The sequence below is a fragment of the Leptonotus elevatus genome, chromosome 5 (assembly GCF_054856555.1).
Source record: "Leptonotus elevatus isolate MCC_2025b chromosome 5, RoL_Lele_1.0, whole genome shotgun sequence".
NCBI classification, from domain to species: domain Eukaryota; kingdom Metazoa; phylum Chordata; class Actinopteri; order Syngnathiformes; family Syngnathidae; genus Leptonotus; species Leptonotus elevatus.
This window is the reverse complement of record NC_141243.1, coordinates 7,962,952-7,983,645: the sequence shown is the minus strand read 5'-3', so window position 1 is coordinate 7,983,645 and position 20,694 is coordinate 7,962,952. Positions and strand designations below refer to the sequence as shown.

Sequence of the window (20,694 nt, the reverse complement as noted above, 5' to 3'; positions counted from 1 at the left end):
TATTGGCATCTTCTGAAAGTAATACAGTAACTGGTAATCTACATTAGTTACTTTCTAAGTCAAGTTAACAGTAAAGTAACTGAGTTACTTTTAAAATCATGTAATCAGTAAAGTAACTAGTTACTTACAAGCATTGCAATGATTCATTTGTTAGGTGATGATCCTCAAGAGAAATTTAGCAAATTTTATTTAGCTTACGAGATTTCCCCAATTTGCACGTTTCAGTTGTTGACATTAGTATTCAAAATTTGTGTGACTAAATACACCCTTGTGTGTCAAACAAACACAGCTTCTTCCTTTTTTTTTGTGTTGTCGTTCCTTTGTTTTAATGCAAAAATCTGAACTGCCATTTACGAGGGGTGGGGAATCTTTGAATGTCTCACGATTCGATTCTATTCGATTCAGATTTTTGGGTCTGCGATTCCATTCAAAATCGATTTTCGATGAAGACCCATTTTTGATTCAAAATGATTTGATTGGCAATGATTTTTGCTTCAATCTATAGATGTTCAAGGAATCGTAATAATCTACTCCAGTCTGACTCGCTAATGCTAATTAGCGCGCTACTCGCGGCACTTTTATCACTCAAAAGAACGGCTCCACGCTGAAAAAAACAAAAACTTATTGGAAGAACTTGATCATGACTTTTTCCTTCTACTCTCTAATGTGGCTCCAACTGTATTAGACCGAGTGGAACCACACTGCCCCTCAGTGGCCAAACCGGGTAAAACATGAACAGCGACAAGACAGTATAAAATAATTTAAATAAAATCGATTTTGGGACATTTAAAATAGATTCTGAATCGTACTAAATGAGAATAGTGATTCTTATGAGAATCGATTTTTTGGCACACCTCTACCATTTACATTTTATTAATTTATATTTTTCAAATTGTAAATTTGACGTAAATGCAATCCATTTTGGACAATTCTAATAAAAGAACTTTGACAAAGAGTCGTTGGAAAAAGTCTCCTCATCCAGGCAAATGCACTCGGAAAAAAACAACCACTTGTAGCTTCCTGAAGCATTCAGTACTGTAACTTGATGTACTAGTTAAAATAAAAAAGAATTAAGAAGAAAAAAAAAATATCACCGACGCGTGGGAGGCCATTTTTCACAGTCCATCATAAAATGTAATGAGTGAATGGGAGAGAACACAAGGCCGCAGGCAAGGAGGGGGAGAAGGAGGCTAAGAAAGGTCAGAAAAAAATGCTTTTCTGCAAGCGCAAAGAAGAGACGGTGGGTGGGAAGAAAAAAAACATGTCTGATCACGGCCGAGACCTGAAAGGTTCTAAGTTTGGATGAGTAAGCATGGACACAGAAGAAGATGAAGAAGATGATGAAGAAGAGGTGAGGCAAATGTGCCATTGCAGGCAGCGGGAGGCTCGGTCTTTACAAAACAAGGCCAGACGCAGTCAAAGACTCGCTTTCACGCCATAAGTATGGACGTCCACGCGCACAGAATGCAGCATTGTATCAGCTTCTCTTGCTGTGTGTGTGCGTGTGCGTGTGTAGTTGTCGAGTCCAAGTGGAGTGATCAAAGCTGCTACAAACCACCCAGAGAGATCTCCACGCCACCCCCCCCCCACCCCATCGGGCCCCCCCCCTCCATCTGGCTCTTGTACAAAAAGTTAGAAATTAAAATTCCTTCAGAAAATGTGCAATTCCCAGGAAATAAATAAATAGAGTATGACTAGTTAATTCATCACAACGTGTCACATACACTGCAAATGTGCTTCTTGTTTTACTCGGTTTGGAGTGAGAAAAATTGTGCTGCAAAATTAGAAAAAAAAATCACAAGTTTACATTTTTTTTATGTAATACATTTCATATATTTTTGTAATTCTCATATAGTTTCACAAATCTTGAAAATCCTTTATAAGTTTTAATTCATGTCATTAACGTGTTTTCTGTGTGAAAACTGATGTAAATTAAGTAAATATGTGTAAATTTGGGGTTGTATATTTTTGTAACACTGCAGAAAAGTATGAAACATTTTGTAAATATTTGTACAGTTTTAATGAAATTCCAAAATATTACATTGTTTAATGAGTAAAGACATGATTGATAAAAATTTCTCAGCCTCAACACAGAAAAAAATTTCAATGCAGAAAATTTCCATATATTTAGTTTTTTATTTGTTGTCAATTTTGTGCGTTTTGTAACATTTTATAAAAGTAGAAAAAAAGATTTGCAGTGTTTGCAACATCAATTTAGAACGTTTCAATAAAGTAAGTAAAAAAAATAAACTACAAAATATTTTCAATGTTTCATTGAAATTGTCATTAAAAAAGTTATTAAATATATTTTGTATATTTTTTCTGTTTAGACTTAGAAAAATTCTGCCGGGAATTTTGTACGTTTAAAAAATTTCAAGAATTTTTTTTAAACTTTGTAAAATTTCCTAAATATAGTAATTGTTTGTGCACTTCAGTTTATATTTGTTATACATTTTTCTAAATGTACTTTAAAATGTGTGTGCAAATGTAATTTTTGGGTAAATATTTGTTTGTAAACTTGATACATTTTGGAAAGATCCATTAATGATTGAATTCTTGCCTGGTATGTTACAATTAATTGCAAAAAGTTAAAACAAATAAAGTGGTTCTTTGAACTAATATTTTTACGAACAACACATAGATTGAAATTATGAATAATAAAAATACAAATACAAAATATTTCATAGAAAAAAAATGGATGATTTGTTTGACACAGATTTTATACCGGCTGCCGGCTTGGCATTGGGGCACCGGTCTCCAATCGAACCTGTGCCAACTGCAAGTACTTGACAATCGCACTATTCGGTCCCACACAATGAAGCATGACCATTGGCATTACTATGAATGCTTGTCATTCATAGTAACGCCAAGAAAGACCGATCTGATTGGACTCGCTCGGGTTTTTGTGATACCCCCCTTCCCGCTTCCCCCTTTCAGCTGTGAACCCTGAAGGGCTCTGGTGCACCAGGGGACGGCATCGCAGCATAATGGGCGACAGCAGGAGACGGCGGCTCTGGCAATATCGCCATGCCAAATGCACACACACACACACACACACACACACACACACACACACACGTCACACAAAGAAAGAAACAACATGTGATCTCTGCCACAAAGCCAAGTTGACACATCAAAAACTCCCACAAACTCCCACATGCAGAACATGTTGGTTCGCACATATGCACCAAACACATATGCGCGCGCACTTATAAGCCACGTAGGATCACAGTGAGAGCATCCTTGCACTGCAGGTTCACACATAAATGCCAACGGCCACCCGCCCACACACGCATGCACAACGTCGACGCCAAGTCGCAACAGTTTGCGACGCCATTTTGAACACGGCTCATCTCAACAAGTGTGTGTGTCTACGGAAATATGAATGTCATGTAACCAGAGGCTAAGGAATGGTCCGGGAAGAAACAGAACCTCCAATGTTCCACCGCCCGGCTCCGTCCCCCCCCCCCCCCTTCCCCCTTCCTTACTCTCCAGCAGCTGAATGGCGGAACGTGTCTGCGGCCATTCGGCTCGCGGGCAAAACAAGAAGACTTTTCACACGCATCCTGACGCTCCATTCAACTTATATCTTGTATTGGAATCTCAACCTCAAAAGTTGATAGTGCCAAAAAAAACGTGCCCAGGGCTGAGAGGATGGATAAACAAGAGTGAGTGAAACATAAGAATTAAAGCTACAGGTGGAATTTAAACACGCACTGTATGGTCAATTTGGCATCGTCCAAATCATTTGAAAATTCGGCCCCCGAAGACAGTGTCACTTAGCAGCATGACATTTGGTAGGCGTGTCTATCATGAGCAGAACTACAAATAAGTCTCAAGGACCCGTGGCCAAAAATGTACAGGAAGACTGACATCGGAGTTTGAATGCTAAAGGCTGAATTGTGAAATGGCTGCTCATACCATACAAAGAATCCTTCCACCCTTGTCTGATGGTATTATATGTTTGCTGCTGTTTCCATTAGCAACAGAGTTCAAATAAACACCGCAGGCAACTCTTTAATGTTGCTGTGTAAACAATAGCGACATCGTTACAATTACGACCTGTTTATTTAACAGAATCAAAACACTGGGCTTTTATCGGAGGGAGGCCTTTAATTGACTTTGACTCGTGTTTTTAATAACATGCACTATATTAATCATTGATCCTCACCTTTAATTGCTCAAAAGAAATGATATGGGAAAGACACAAAATACATTTTCAGAGGCATTTATTTACTTAACCTCTATTTTGAGGGAGGTATTTAAATTTCCCACGAGGCATGGAATCAGACACTTTTTTGACCACCACTACTGAAGGTTACAGATTTGTAATCCTTCTGTGGACTGTTTCTGCACTTTGGTAGGTACTGCTGCTCGTTACGCGTCGATGAAGTCAGGTCATTTCTCAAAAGGAAATAGGAGGTGTCTATTTGAGGGAGGCCTTTAATTATTCAAGCTTAAGTGAATGATGCTCCCACCCATCTCGTGAGGTGCTGCTGTTTTGGTCAGCAACTGAGTTCAATAAGACTCTTGTCAAGTTCTCAGGGTGTCTGTGAAGTGACACCAACTTTTTGCTCTTTCTGACATCAAAAAGGAGCCATCGAAGGAGGCATTTATTTTGCTGCAGTTGATGGCGAGCTAAGGAACGGGTTCGGTGCTTCTGGTTGTTGGTGTTTTCGTCAGCCACAGAGTTCAAAAGGCATCATTTGACAGAATTACAGTCACAAGATCTTTTTTCCTGACATGGAAAAGGAGTTGGTCTTTAATTTTTGTGTTAAGAGTCTTGCAACTCTGTTTGTGAACAATAGCATTTACATGAGATAATTACACTAGAATGGTTTTATTTTATTTATTTTTTCAGAAAAAGGGAGACTCTTATTTGAGGGAGGTGTTTTGTGTCTTGAAAATTAACCATCGAAGGGTTTAGGTGCTGCTGTTTGTGTTCAGACAACCTCAGCAATTAACTCTTTAAAACACATAACCACAGTTACTACCATTTTTTTCTGACCGAAAAAGAGCATCTATTTGAGGGAGGCATTTATTTTTCTCAGGTGGATTATGCACCCAATTGGCGAATGTCCATGTGTGAACAACAAGGTCCATACAATGATAAAATGGCTACCTGCTTCTTCTTCTTCTTTTTTTCCTGACAGCATAGAAGAAGCTAGTTTTATTTGAGGGAGGTGTTTATTTTTCTAAAATGGGCAACCCATCAACGACCAGTTTTTGACCACCCCTGCTGCAGGATGGGAATCCTATGGATGGAGATAGATAGATAGATCATTTATCTACTCGTTAAAAGTTGATGTAATGTACTTTCACGGACCTGGGATCAGTCTACAATGTGGTCAAGACACCAACTTCCATACTACACTGCATCCGTGTAAGTTTAGTCGTTTTAGCACGTTTCATATTTTTTGCTTTGTTTTCTGTAATCGCTTTCACGTGGATGTCATTTACGTGCACAAACGTGCAAAAACGTGCGCATTGTTATTTTGTTTGCACCTTAACACATGCCTCCACAGTCCACAGGAAAAAAAAAAAAAAAACGCTCCAAGTCAAGCGCAACTCGGCACGTTTCCGACCACCGCGCTTACCTTGGCCGAGTCCCGCGTGCACAAATCCCAGGAGGAGGAGGAGGAGGACGCCCGGCGTGGCGCACATCCACCGCCTGCGACCCACTAGTCCACTTCTCCCCATGTTCACGAGAACAACTCCTCTGTCAGTCCAAGGGAAATACAATAGCACACGCACACAAATAAAAATGAAATGAATGTTTTAAAAAAAAAAAAAAAGAAAAGAAAAGAAAAGAAAAAAAAATCACAGCTCTCCCCACGTCAAACAGACAAAAATCAACAGACGTGCAGCTTCTAATCCTGGAGTCCCGAGAAGGTTTCTGAAGCGGTGGGGATGTCCCTTCCCTTCACGCGTGTCTGCGCGCGGCCGAACTGTGCGCGGCTGCTGCCTTGCTTGCTGCTCGCGGTTCTACGCACACTCAAGGCGAGGGTGGGAGGGGAGGGGAGGGGATGGGGGGTGGGGGGATGTGGAAGAGAGAGAGAGAGAGAGGGGTGCCTCCGCCCTCTGCATGCAATTCTCTGCATCTAACACTTGTACTAATGAACCTTTCTTAACTATTAAAATAGGCTTATAACACATTCCAATTGAACTCAACTGCCGAAAAACACGTGTGATTAGCAGTGCACCTTCCCCATCCACCTTTTAAAAGACTCATGAACTGTACTTTACGACGCTACATGTATTCCAACGATGTTTTGGTTATTATGACTTATATATGAGGCGCGTGCAGCACACGTGGAGCGTGTGCGCGTGCAGCTCGACTGACGACTGCCCCCTCACGGCCAGCACCGGGATACAATTACACACGTTGATGTTGCGTGACCTGGCATCCCCCTTAACCTCTAAACAACTGCTTAATTATACGTTCTGTGTGCTCTCATCGTCGAATGTGATCCATTGCACGAATTCAGCATGAATGCAGGTAACAATGGCTGCATATTATCAGAATGGTGATGATTAAGTTGTAGAAATGTCAAGTAAGGTTAATTTATATAGCGCTTCGTCAAAAGAGTATTAAAGTCCCAGAATTGACAAAAAATCATTCTGAAAGATAAAAGGGGATACCCAATTAGGGGCTAATGAGCAAACTTTGAAAAGGGATCACAGATGGAGGGATCGCCCTTCCAGATTGGCCAGGCTGTTTGTAATGGATGCTGAGTGGACAACAATTCATCACATGGTGCTGTACAATGTTAATTTAAACAGCATGAGACACCAGTTAATGGAATTGAAGCGCTGCATCTACAGTAGATGCCTCCGGGGAAGTAGTTTCTCGAGGTTGAAGCATACATCCAGTCCTCTACACTACAGCAACACCCTCACAACACTCATCCCCACTTAGCCCACTCTGAGCAGGAGAAGTGAGGGGGGGGGGGGGGTGGATGAGACGGGAGAAGCGTTGTAAAATGCTAACATTTGGTATGCTAACATGTAGAAAGATAGCAACTTGAGCACAGACAGGCAGACATATGCTGTAATTAGATACTATCAAAACTTAATGACAATGTGAGAATATGCGACAAGAAATTGGATAAAACGTGATTCGCATGCTATTAATCGGTATTCTAGCAACTTGAAAATGGTAACATAATCGGCACGCAAATATGTCGCTAGATATAAAAAATCTAGAAACAGACCAAACATTTTTTATACCTCTAATGAGACATGACTTTTCCTTTGGCTTTTTTTTTTTTTTTTGTTTTTTTGTGCTATGCTTATTCCAAAAACAAGGAGCTGCCAAAGTGCATCAGTGCATATTTTGCATGAGCATCCTTCTCAATGATGTTTCTGCACAGTCATTTTGTTGCAGCCTGGCCCGGGCATCATGCATTGTAAATGGCCGTAGTAAAATATGCACTGGCTGCCATTTGTCATCGCGGCAGCCCCCGCGAGCTCTGCACACCACCACCGCAAGTCGCGGCGACCCGGCGGGACCCGTAAAAGCCTTTTTATGCTGCCACTTTATTGGGAATGGGGAAAGCAATAAGTTACGCGGGAAACATATGGAACGCTCAGATATGGATCAGCACTCAGCCCTCATGAGCGTTCAGTGCCAACGGGGGAGTTTGCGGTTTGCTTGCGACACTTGTAATTTGCTTAGTTCACATTGGCGCAAAAATATTGGTTTCATTACATGGGCGGAAATATAAAACCTTCAGTCAAATTTCCCTGGAAATGCTGTTTTATACCCAATACTCACAAAAGGCTAACAGCTAGTATGCAAAAACTCAGCAACCGACTGTATGCAGTTCATATGGAAAGATCTCATGCCTCAGTGGATATATAGAAAATGCTAACACACTAACATTTCCTTTGCTAACATAGAGCAAGATAGCAAGTGGAACGCATCAAGTGCCAAAGTACATTGAAAGGAATTATAAATCGTACCCTGTATTTAATTACTGTAGTGGTTCAGAAAATGGATGGATGTATAATGAATGATCTCGGATAAAACGCTAATACCGATATACTAACTTACAGCAAGACAGCTACTTAGGCACAGAAAGGCAGACCCATAAGGATTACACATCAAACATTGTAGCCAGATACAATCAAGCGAGACTTAATAAGACTTGATAAAATGCTAACGTGCTAACAATTAGTGCGCTAACATGTAGCAAGATAGCAGCTTTAGCACAGAAAGGCAACCACATAAGATTACTCATCATTCCAAGTAATTGGTACTATTTCAAAAAGTTAGTGAGACTGGACAAAATATTAACACGCTAACAATTGGTTGGTACGTTAATATGATTATATGATAAATACTAAAATAGCAACCTAAGATGAAAGGAAGATCCATAGTGATTAAATCAAATGTTTCCTGCAGTCAGGTACTATTTCAAAGGGCTAATGAGGATAGCTCAAATGCTAACTAGCTAACAGTATCAGTTACTATTTCAAAATGCTAGTAAGACTGGATACAAAGTTAAGATGCAAACAATTGGCGAGCTAATGTATTTACTGTATATATTAAAGAACAATAAAACAACAATTTAAGCTGAATGGAAAATCCTTAGGTAATATTAAAAAATAAAAAATAAAAAAGGCCTGTCGTCAGGTTTTACTTCAAAGGACTAGCTAGCAAAACAAGATGAAATACAAACTTCCTAAAAGATAAAATGCTACCATACAGCTCGTCAATAACTAGAGTAGGGAGTCAGACCTCTATGATGGCACGCTAACATTTGTTAAGCTAACGTATAGCAAGGCAGAAGCGACCAGGTTTCCGTGGCCAGTTGGGATTGAGCTTACATTTTACTCGTTATGCAACGACCCTGCTTTAATCATCAAATAGACGGGAACAAATAATCACATCTACAACTTTCCGTCCCTGCATCCAGCCGACACGTGAGTGGATTAGCGGCCCAGGTGGTCCATGTAGATGTTGAGAGGGGGATTTACTTGAAAAATGAGACGGAACAGCCAGTCGTTCAGCGCCTCACCTCAAGCAAACAAATTAGGGGAAAATAAATCACGCCGTATCAATCATTTGATGGATTTGAGTGCTTTGGCAGCTGCTCGTCTGACAGACAGACAGACAGACAGAAAGACAGACAAGGGACATGTAGAAAAGTCATCTAATTGAATTGTTCACTGTGGGACACAACCACACACACACACACACACACATATACACACCAGAGGATTTAGCAGTGAGAACAAAACATCACGGCGGCGATAAATTGGATTGAAAAATCCCTTGCAGCATGCGACCTCAAAAGGAAGGAGTGCACATTTCACATCAAAATAATGCGCTGCTAATTGCATTTGTTTATATAACGGGACAATCTGTAAAATGGCTCTGCTGCATTCGAGATCGATTCATCTCGGATACGTCAAGTGGTTAATAAAAGGGGATGCGTTTTTTTTTTTCTTTTTCTTCCCATGCATCTGCTTGACTTCAAGTGAAAATTGAGATGAAATTCAGATGACAAACCATTTAAAATTAACATTTCTGCAAACAAGTAGGACTACTTTTGGCCTACAGCTAACGTACAGGTTACTAGTGAGGCAAAACGGTGTACTAGTTGACATTGGTGAGAAACTAGCACATGCTCTAATAGATGTTAACTACAAAAAAAACGAGTTACATGAACGATTACAGGAGTTTACTGGCGAGTAACAATCATTATATTAGTGCACTGAACTGTCTTAATAGTGAGGACAATGAGCCTTCTAGTGCATGGACTTTAAGTTGGAAATCAAGAACGGTGAATAAATGTTCAAACAATTTTCTATTTAGCCATTTTGAGTATTCAATTGATAAGCTTGATCTTTAAGGTCCATGTACTACTAATGCTCCACCCTAAGACTTTTCATCAATAGAAGTTGGGCCTGGAATAGTTACTATTGCACAGTCATTTACATGTGAGGTTTTAATTGCATATAAGAAAAAGTCAAAAGTGTCACTAGTAGTGGAACAAAACAAAAATAAGTCATGGTGCGCTGAATTGTCCAACCTTAAGACGGACATCTCTGTCTGCTCACTTGTCTTACTATTGCGGACAACAAGCGCACGAGTACGTAGACCTCAAGCTGGAAAATGAAGGATATCGAGTAACACTTTCATAATGTAACATAAATGGAAGCACCTGAATATGTTTAGCCAATGCACGACTTGCCATTTGACACGTCGCCACAGCACGATGCCTCTGATTTGCTTTTATCGCCCTAACGGAATACAGCCTAACATGTAACCGTTATAATGGGAGTTTAAGCAAATTGTTTGCCGTCCGCGAGGGGAATGCACACATCGCCGCCTTGATCCACTGTTTTTGTTCTATTAGAGACTGATTCGATTCTAGATATCCACTGGCAGCGTCAGGACAAGAGGCAATTTCCAAGCCTTTGTTGCGCTACAAATCAAATCAAGTATCCCGTTGAATGTAATTCCCCAAACATTCTCCGGAGGATTGAGCCGCAGGGTTTTTCCTTTTCTTAATGGTAGCCCAGTAATAGTGTGCAGCCATGTAGATAAACTGCAGCGTTAATGTAGCATACGATTATGCTTTTAATAAACCTCCTCCATGTACAGTGGAAGATATGATAAGGAGGAACACGCAAAGTCAAAAGCAAACGTTGTCGATTGGATTGTTTTTACTGCATATCCTGGGTAGAAATTCAACAAAACTGTACAGTGGTACCTCAACTTAAGAATTGAATTTGCTTTATGACTGAGCTCAATTTACTTTGGCCACACGAAAGCCCGTTTCAATGTATCCTCACAAGTTTCTTACCATTTAGTCCCTCCGTCCACACGATGGCGCCGTTTGGGAGCTTGAAACCGATCACTTTCGAAAACCGGGCTCCAGAATGGAAAGATTTCAATACGCCTCCGCCTGGACACCATATGCAGGATACTCCTCCAGTGATGACGTAATGGTCGCAGCTTGATGGCGTAAGCGTCAACAACAATGGCGGATAGCCGTGTCGTAGTCGTTTTGCGCAGACTCCTTAGCTTGCTTATGCTTTTGCAGCAAAATATTATGCTTCTTTATTCCCACGTTCAACAAGCCGTGTTCTACTTGAATCACCCGCCATTGCCACTTCTTTGATACATGCAAAGCCACGTTTGTTCTGTAAATTTCAATAAAGTTTTTTAAAAAAAAGTGTTCGTCTTCTTCGCTGATTCTTCTTCTACGCTTTCCGTTAACTCCCTGTGGCTGCGCTACAGCGCCACTCCAGACTTGGCATCTACATATATGAGCCGTTCAACATCCTCAGCGTCTTCTTTTGGACACACGCAAGTCTTGAAATGTTTCCGTGTGTACGAGATTTGTTGGAGGAACGAAACCGGCTTTGCTTCCGTCCGGACGGTGCCTAAATACACGCACACACACAAATGACTAAACAAGACACACCTGGGGCAAGACACAAGTGGGTAAGGGCACTGATTGGTTGACACGAGGAAGGGCAGGATTACACTTAACAAGACCAAGGGAGACGCACAAGGAAAAACAGAACACAACAGATCATGACAGAAACTGAAAGAAATGTGACACAATCAAAAAGAACCCAAACATGACAATTAACGGAATCGCGATCAGGCAGAGCTTGCTGATGAGCTGATCATGAATCAGCTGTGTTGAAGAAGGGAAATACCCAAAACCTGCGGGACTCCGGCCCTCCAGGACCGGATCTCGCCATCCCTGATCTAAATGCTTGAGAATTGTGATTTGAAAGATTTGTGGGATATGTATGAACGAATCAGAAAAATCCACTTGTTTTTAATCCATTTTAGGGAGCAGCCATTGTACTGCCACTTGCTGTCGACTGAGAGTGACATCATAGTGCCTAAGGGCTCAGCTTAGCGAAGGCTACATGACCAAACCCAGAAAACAGTTGACGTAGCTACATTAACTCATTCAAACCCAACAACATGTAAATACGTTTTTTAATACTTTATCCTTCACTCCCCAAAATGTATACGTTTTTTTTATGCAAAAGCATACAGACGGCTTTGATGCAGCTTAGTTATTAAAAAAATGGTCAGCAGGTGGCAGCAGAGTATAAGAGATCAGTAAGGGGCCATGTCGCAACAAGATCCTTTTGACAGTGTTTGAATGGAATAATGTGAGTATTGATGAAACTTAGCTATAAAGTAATGCTAACAATGCTAAAACGGAAATAGATGCAAATATACTTTTCTTCTTGTTCAAAGAAGAGACTCTAATCTTTCTTTTGGTAGGTAATTTTTTTTTTATAGTAATAGAACCTTGCAAAATCAGTCACAATCCAGTAAAACAGCGGGGAGCGAAAGGGGTTGCTTCAGTGAAAATGGCTGGGAGGAAATCAAAACAGTAACGTTAAAAATGACCTTAAAAGCTGAAAATGTGACCTAAAACAATCATTTAATTTAGTAATCAACACGCCTTTGGACGCGTAACAGCTCGAAAGCAGCTCTCCGTGTTTACCACAAAGCTATGAGACGAGGCGTTGCCACAATAAATGCCGAGCGACCGGGTGGCGTCTTGCCAAATTTCCCCAGAGAAATCCTCGAGCGCCTTAACAAATGACACTTCACTGCAAAGTGGGGGTGCCAAGGAATCCCTCAAACGGTCGCCGATGCTGAAGGGAGAATTGAAACTTTAAAAATGCCGCTCTCGCGCCGTGAGGCGGAATTACGAGAAGAAGCAACAATAACGTGACGGGATAATGCAACGCCAACACCGGCGGCCCCTGACAGACGCAGATGTGTTCCGTGAGCCGCGAGCAGATAAGCAATTAATTCCAGTCCCTCTTCCTAGGTGTTAATTCTGCGGCAATCAGCCCGAGTGCTTTTTGATTAGCTCATTATTACCTCGCGCACACTCCTGGAAGCTCAAGTCACATTTAATTAGCACCGCCAACCCAGTGGTGACCAATATTGCTGCAATTAAATCATTAGGAAACGGCTGCGGCGGTGGCGGCATTCTCGTTAGAATACGAATATGTTATGAAGTTGGAAATTATGTCAAAAATAAATTGTACTGTGGAGATCTGCTGGAGACAAATCATGAACATGTTGTACTTTAACACGAAAACGCAATAATAGGCTATTAATCACCAATCTATCTCGTCGTCCTCCATTCTCCTGTGACTTGGGTTTCTATGCCCCACTTTCTGATTGTACCATCATTGGCTGTCATCGGGCAGCCATGGGATTGATCATGATGACACTCTTAACTGGTTGGCTTTCTGAGCGGTTGGTTAGTGCTTGGGGGAGATCATATAATGTATATATTATCATATATAAAACATAAATGAATATTGCATTTTTAAAAATCCTAAAGAAAAAAAAGCATGATACCAATTCAAATGTTGAAGTTTAAGGTGGGAATTGTATCCATCAGTCATGTTTGATAAAACAATCAAATATGTTTTCATGAATCAATTGAATTTAAATAAATATATATAACGTACACATTCACAAAATGTATGAATCAAGATTTTCCATCAATAATATGACATAGTAGTTATTTTAAATATAAATATTATTTGTCTATGTTTTCATAGCACAACACCACTGAATGGGCTCTTTGCACGAATCCACTACTTCCTGAACTCAATACCACTCCTTCATTTCCTGTCTTTCATGATTGGACAAACGGATTAATCCAGGTGTGCCTGACATCAGTAACCACGACGACAATTAATCAGAATCATGAAAGACAGGAAACGACGGAGTGGTGTTAAATTCAGGAAGTAGTTGAGGTGTGCAAAGAATCCGTTCATTTCAAATCTGTTGTTTTTGGAGAGGTGGGATATTTGACTCATAGAGCCAATTTTCAGCAATAAAAATATCACATTTGATCTATAATTAAGTTGAAAAGTATTATTTTTCATGTACAATAAAGACCTTTAAAAACACATAACCACATGCTCAAGACTCAGGTAAACAACCAATCAAAGCTCAGTTTGTGAACGTCACATGATCAAACCCAGAAAACCCAGGTGAGCCATGATTGGTCGTTACCTAAGCTCTGAGCACCTGTGAGGTAACAAAATGGTTTTTTAAAGGTGCATGGAAAATAAATATGTCATCGAATTAATTCTAGACAAAATATTAACTTATTACTGAAAATGGCTAAATGAGTCGAGTATCCCTTTAAAAGTCATGACACAGGGTTAAAGGTGAATAAACCTCTGCTATTCATTTGGAGTAAAAACAAGGGGGAGGGACTTTCTCAAAGCGTTCCTTTTGAAGATAAGACGAGCAAACCTGCGCGCTGATGCTTTCCATCCGCGCGCTTCCGTCGCCTCATCAATTGCCTTCCACATGAAAAGAACCTTTGCGGCTACTTAGCGCGACCCCGCTGCACATTAGAGTCTGCTGTCAAGGCCTTCCTGCCCTGCGTGGGAGACGTGCAGAACAGCAACATGTTAATTCGAAGTGTGCGAGACGGGTGCAACAGCACAGCAGCGTGTTTTTGACTGCGAGACACACAACCGTAAATTTGTGTTAGTGTGTGGGACGCATGGCAGCACGCTCGGCGAACTCCAGGTTACCGCAGGGTTTGCAATCCAGACCCAAAAATCCGACATGAGCAGAGACAATGAAAAAATAATAGTTACCACTCCCACACTTAAAGACGACGTCAACCTTAAACATTATTTGACAATAATATGTTATATGTGACCTCAATAGTCTAAACGTGACATTCTGATTAATATTACATTTGTGGCCATTTTGGCACTTGCTGTCGACTGAAGATGACATCACAGAGGCTCAGGCAACGACCAATCACAGCTCACCTGTTTTCTGAAGCTGAGCTGTGATTGGTTGTTACCTGAGCCCTGAGCAACTGTGATGTCATTTTTACACGACAGCAAGTGCCAAAATGGCCGCCTTCTGATATGGATTTGAATGCAATTTTAACCCGAGATTAACCAAAATACCGTATTTTGACTAATGGAGCTGCATAGGACATATTATTGTCAATAATTTTTTGGGGGGTTGACTTTCCCTTTAAGACACAATTTTTAACTCTCTTACTGTCAAATGTTATCCAAAAAAATAACTCCTACACTGCCAGCCAAATTTCGAGCATTTTCACTCATTTTTCAAGGCAAACAAAATATTCTGTGCTATGATTACATAAACATGGTGGATATCATATGAAAGATTGGATTCCATTCTTTCATTAGAAAAAAAGTATGTTTCTACCTTATTCCGTTCTTTAGTAATCACCATTTGAAAATAGGTCATTTGAGTAACATCATGCGAAAATAAAAAAAGAAGAAGGAGAAAACAATTTTTTTGGTGAAAAGATACATTTTCTGCACAACAGTGACTTTGACACAAATATTTTTTTGGTTTTTGGCCATAGTGGGTGTTTTGGGGATTTTCTCACCTCATTCACAAAACAGCGCTGCATAAGATGTTGCACTGCCCATTGAGAAAAAAAAACATAGTTGACGTCAATTGACGTTATTGGCGATGTACACTGGGCGTGTCCTTAACCTCAATTGACGTTTTTGGACGTAAAAGACTTAAACACACTGCAAACATAGAAACACAAAAAACTAATTGCATGAATAAAATGTATTTAAAAACTCTTTTCAAAAGTTCCGTGCATTTTGATTGGCTACAAATTGTGACGTCGTCACAATTCTGCCACATCGCTCAGTGCGCGGCGGCCATTAGACACCGAGTGGCAGAGACATATACGAGCAAAACACCCACCACTTGCATTTAAGAGCTTGCGGGGCTTTGCAAGGACATGTATGTGTGTGTGTGTGTGTGTGTGTGTGTGTGTGTGTGTGTGTGTGTGTGTGTGTGTGTGTGCATGTGTTGACATTCTCAAAGAGGTGTAAGGTCAGGGGTCGTATCAGCTGTCGCCCCCGTGCTCTTGCTCCAATCCCCGGCAGCTCTTTCAGCTGCTGTTTGAACATCATCAATCTGGCACTGGCCTGGAAAAGCTGCAGTGTGGAACCACTCGAGGTCATTCTCGTTCCTAAAGCAGCACTGTACACAGCAATACGACTACGACTGTCGACGTCAACAGGTTCCTTGGTGGAGGTACGAGGAAAACGTGCCAAGGGTAAAGCCAAAATGTCTGTGTACTGTAAGTTCAAGAAGCCGTTAATGGCAGATTTGACAACGTTGTGAGAAGTCTGACATGGACTTCTTACTCCTTCACCAGCGTTTTGAGGATGCGAGAGACAGACGGCTAAAGGGAGAGTTCGGACGCAGGTCAAGGAATTACAATTGTTTGTTTGTCATGATCACATGGTAGCTCAGTGGTTATAAGCACGACAGTGTTTTCCTTGTTGGGAGGAATAAACAAGAAAGACCATTCAAGGTTATTCTCGCGTTCTGCTCCAAGTAATATTTTTCACAATTGCATGTTTGTGGTCATAATCCGAAGACTTCGTAACGGCAAGTTATAGCTACACTTGATCATTTTACCTCTTTTTAACACAAGATGACTCAAAGTTATTATTCAACACTGCAAGAAATTGTTCACAAATGTTATGTTTGTTATCGCAAAGCAAAGCAATGGAAACCACCTCGTTATGTGTGTCTGTACATTTGGGCTCTTTTTCATATGAGGAAGTAACTCGAAGGATGACTCAAGGTTATTCTTGTGTGCTCTGTTCCAAGTAACGATATCGTCAAATTGTGATCATACGGCTGCTGGATGTTTAGCATGAATTGGACAACGCTTTCTGTAAAAGTGGGAAGAGCTTTCACTATCTGCTCTGTTAAATTGGACCTCATTCTTGTGAAGAATAAAAAAATACAATTTAAGGGTTTTCTTGTACACTCCATTCCCCCCAAAAAAATAAGTTTAAGTCAGAAGACTTTACGCATCTCCGTTCTGTCCATTCGACCTGAAAATGTGCCACTTTCTTGTAAGGAATGTACTAGAAAGATGGCTCGAGGTTATCGTCATATGCATTGTTCCAAGTAATGGATAATACAATTTTATGTTTGTGATCATCAGTTACATGACACACCAACATACTATCACAAATATTTGATATAGGAAACCATACCAAAAGTACGAGCGGTTTAGCAACCTAAATTGCGACGTCCACCTTTTACAAACATGGATGTCACTGTCAACAATTTCACGTTTGTCATCAAGTGGGTCTTCTGAGTTTAGTATAATTGGGACAGTGGCTGTGTTAGTCAGAAGACAATTATTTTTTAAATAACAAAGAATTTAAAAAAAAATATTAAAATGTAAAAAAATAAAAAATTTTAATGTAACTTTAAGTAAAATATTTAAATGTATGAAATAAATGCTTCCTTTATTTTAAAATGTACTGTATTTAAAACATAAAAATATATTTTAATATATATATTTAAAAATAAAATATTTACTGTATTATAATAATATACTGTTACATGAGACTGCATTTAAAATACACACAAAGCAATAGGCACCAATAAACTGTGTATAATGAGTACAAACCTTTACAGTGTGTCTTAAATTCCTTGTCAGTCCATCAACGCTGTTTTTCATTCCCATTTGGGATTTCTAATAGTTTCTGGCTCACTCGCAAAGTGCTTACGTCGGCCCCGGCCTGCGGCGGTCTACCTGACGGAATAAGAGGAGATGACCTTTTACATCAGAGCTGTAAAAAAAAAGAAAAAAAAGAAAAAAGGTGCTGCTGGCTATGGGAGCTCAGGGGAATCACAGCAATCCCCAATTGAGCAATATTACCTGTCTAAATATGTACATTTCCACTCGACACTCTCTCCAGGATATGCTACTTCTAATTAGACTTTACTGCCTATTAGGAGCACGAGCTCGAGCGTTTAACAGCCTCTTTGATGGGGAAGGGGGGGGGGGAGAACTTCCTAATTGTCCCCTTCATTTATCCAAAGAGAGACTGAAGAGCGGATGCGAAAGGAGCGGCAGGTTGATAAAAAGGACGAACATCTGTCGCAAGTTAGATATGCAGCACACACACACGCACACGCACAAAACAACAATGCGCAGGCTCATTATTGACGCAGCCAAAAAGAGGAAAATCCTGTTATTTCCCGTTTAGATGTCACTTGGTTTCACAACAGCAAGGAAGTGGGGGAGTAATAGCAGATGTGTCACTGAAATAACTGCGTGCACCGAGTGGAGGTCTCACGCGACTTCAATAATCACGTAAATGAAGGGCTAACAGTGCAGCTCTGCTTAGCTTTTGGCTAGTAGTCCGACCGCCGCATGAAAATGCTGGATCTTCACCCAGCCTATCTCCCGGTCATGGGCGATGAAATTTGGTGTGGACAGTATCGTGTGCATTAGATGACTTGCTGATGTCAGGATTAGTGCCAGTGAAGAGAACAAAAAAAAGGTTGGCAGGATTCTCACTATATTCTCAGAATTCTGACTTGAATCTCAGAATTCTCACGCGTGCATGTCAGAATCCTGCCAACTTTTTTTTTTTCTTCTCTTCACTGGCCCTAATCCTCTTCTGTAAAATTCACAACTCGTCATGCCATGCTTCAAAACAGTGAATCTTTACGTAAAGGCTAATAACTGACCTCAACCCTATTGTGAACCCGAGGAGCATTCTCCCCAAAAAAGATTTATGAGTGTGGATGGTCGTTGACCTCCAAACGAGAACTTCACCAAGCAATCAAATATTAGCTGCTTATCAGAAGTGGACTCAAGCCATTGCTTGAAAGTGGCTCTGGATCTTCCCACCACCCAACTTGAACAAGTGGAGACACTCAGCACGGTTATTGTGTAAAGTACACACAAAGTTGGGGCAGAAGTAGAGAAGACACAATTTGGCCAAAAAGTGAGACAACAAAAGATTGATCCAACTATTTCTATACAAACACTTAAAAAGTTAATTCTCCATAATATGTCCACTTTAACATTTCACATTACACGATGTACCCCTTTAGATGTATGACTTCATCGCCTCCATCGTCCTATTTCTACTATTGTACTAAAACGGCACCGTGTTAATTTACCCGGCGACTCGGCCATGAAGTTTATTTTCTGCGAATCTCTCGAGGACGGCCATAAACAGTATGAGATCATTTGTGCTTTGCAATAACCGCTTTCCTTTTGTCGCTTTAAGTCTTATTAAAGTGCGAGCCCCCGATCGTGAGTCACGGCTTGGCGGCATCTGCCGGATGGGCTTTAAGCGTCCTGTTAAATTACGTCGCCCCCCCCCCCCCCCCGCCGCGACGCGAGAAAGGCGGAACGACCGCGCCTCTATAAATACAGGAGAATGTTTCCGATGTAACGTCCACAGTAAAAAGCCGCGGAGCGTTAAATGCGGTCGCGCTTATCTGCCATTTTTTTTTTTTTTTTTTACAGCTTCATCCTAAAGACGATCTGGAGTGCGCTTTCCTCACATGAGCGTACATGCCCAATGCTTGCCGAAGGGGCTATGAAAATCCCATTGAAAGGGAGAACACGCAGTGCGTTTTCATTGATTATCGCGGGCGCTCCTTTTCATTCGGGAGCCGCTCCACCTTGAAAAAGTCTCATCTGCAATGTATGCAGAATAAAAATGATTGGGAAAACGATCAAACTCGTCAACAGGTAGAGTGAAGCGCTTTGCTTTGCTTGGATTGAAATACACTTCCTTCATTGTCAAACCTGTCAACAGCCTTTTCGTGGTGCAACATTTGGATTCTGATTTTTCAGAACGGGGCATTTAGCGGGGCACCGAGTTTCCGCATGTTACATCAAAAAAATGAGTCATGCTCGAAAACTAGCATATCAACTCTGTAAAAAAAAAATGGGTGGCATAAATTCTAACTAACGGACATTACAGTGCGTTTGGCGTACGTCAAACTTTTTGACCAAACCAATGATACTGCTCTATCCAAACACAGCCATATTTAAATATAAGATCGCATTTTTATTTAAATTATTGTTTACATGATTTTATCTGCTTGAGAAGTTTTTAATTTACTGGAGAATTTACAGCTAGAACTTCTCATATTTGTTTTACTGTTAAAACCCAGATGGTGACTTTTGGCGTACCTTTGAAGAAATATGCCAAAAGCAAATCACTAAAAAACATGAAATTATAAAGTATAATTGCATTCGACAAATCTGTTTGGCTCAGTTCATCGTGGTTAAAAACTACTCCGAAACATTTTGTGACTGCTGTTTTTGTTTGTTTTGTTTATTTATGCGTACCCAACACGCCCACCGTGTTTCTTCGTGTCGCTGTTTACTTAAACCTGCTTCTCTTCCTTCCCCGTTTGAAATAAATAAACAAATCATAACCACCCACACGTCCGTAATGAGATGAAACTACTGAGACAAAGCCAATGAGAAATGTGTACAAAACACACAAACACACCGAGGGGAGGAGACGAGTTACGGAAGGGAAAACGGGGGCGGGAATTGGGAAAGGGAGGGCGGAAAACTGAATTAAATGTGTTGGAATTCACAAGGGGAGGAGAACCAATACAAGAGAGAGAAAAAAGGAACAGTGAGGTGGGCTGGAAAAGACGATTCATGTGCATTGGAATCAACGTCACCAGAAAGCTTAGATTCATATTTAGGAACTATTATGTTGATGCCTTCTATAGGTCCTGCTAATTTGGTTAGCAACAGTTAGTTTACTGTAAATGGGCTCAGTAGTTCATGCTGCAATGTGCGGTTCAAAAAGGTAATATTGATTCTTTACCTACATCATGCATCCAAATGA

The 20,694-nt window shown here is 40.6% G+C and overlaps 1 protein-coding gene across 2 annotated transcripts in view; it reads right to left on the bottom strand.

Moving 5' to 3' along the window:
- The window catches only part of LOC147173524 (netrin receptor UNC5C-like), a 184,357-nt gene extending 178,380 nt beyond the window's left edge, over positions 1-5,977 (bottom strand). For both annotated transcript variants that reach the window (XM_086076068.1, XM_086076069.1), the window contains exon 1: positions 5,598-5,977. In XM_086076068.1, the coding sequence (XP_085932194.1) occupies positions 5,598-5,700 (103 nt within the window). In that variant the 5' untranslated portion in view covers positions 5,701-5,977. The remainder of the gene's footprint in view (positions 1-5,597) is intronic.
- Positions 5,978-20,694: the final 14,717 nt, after the last annotated feature.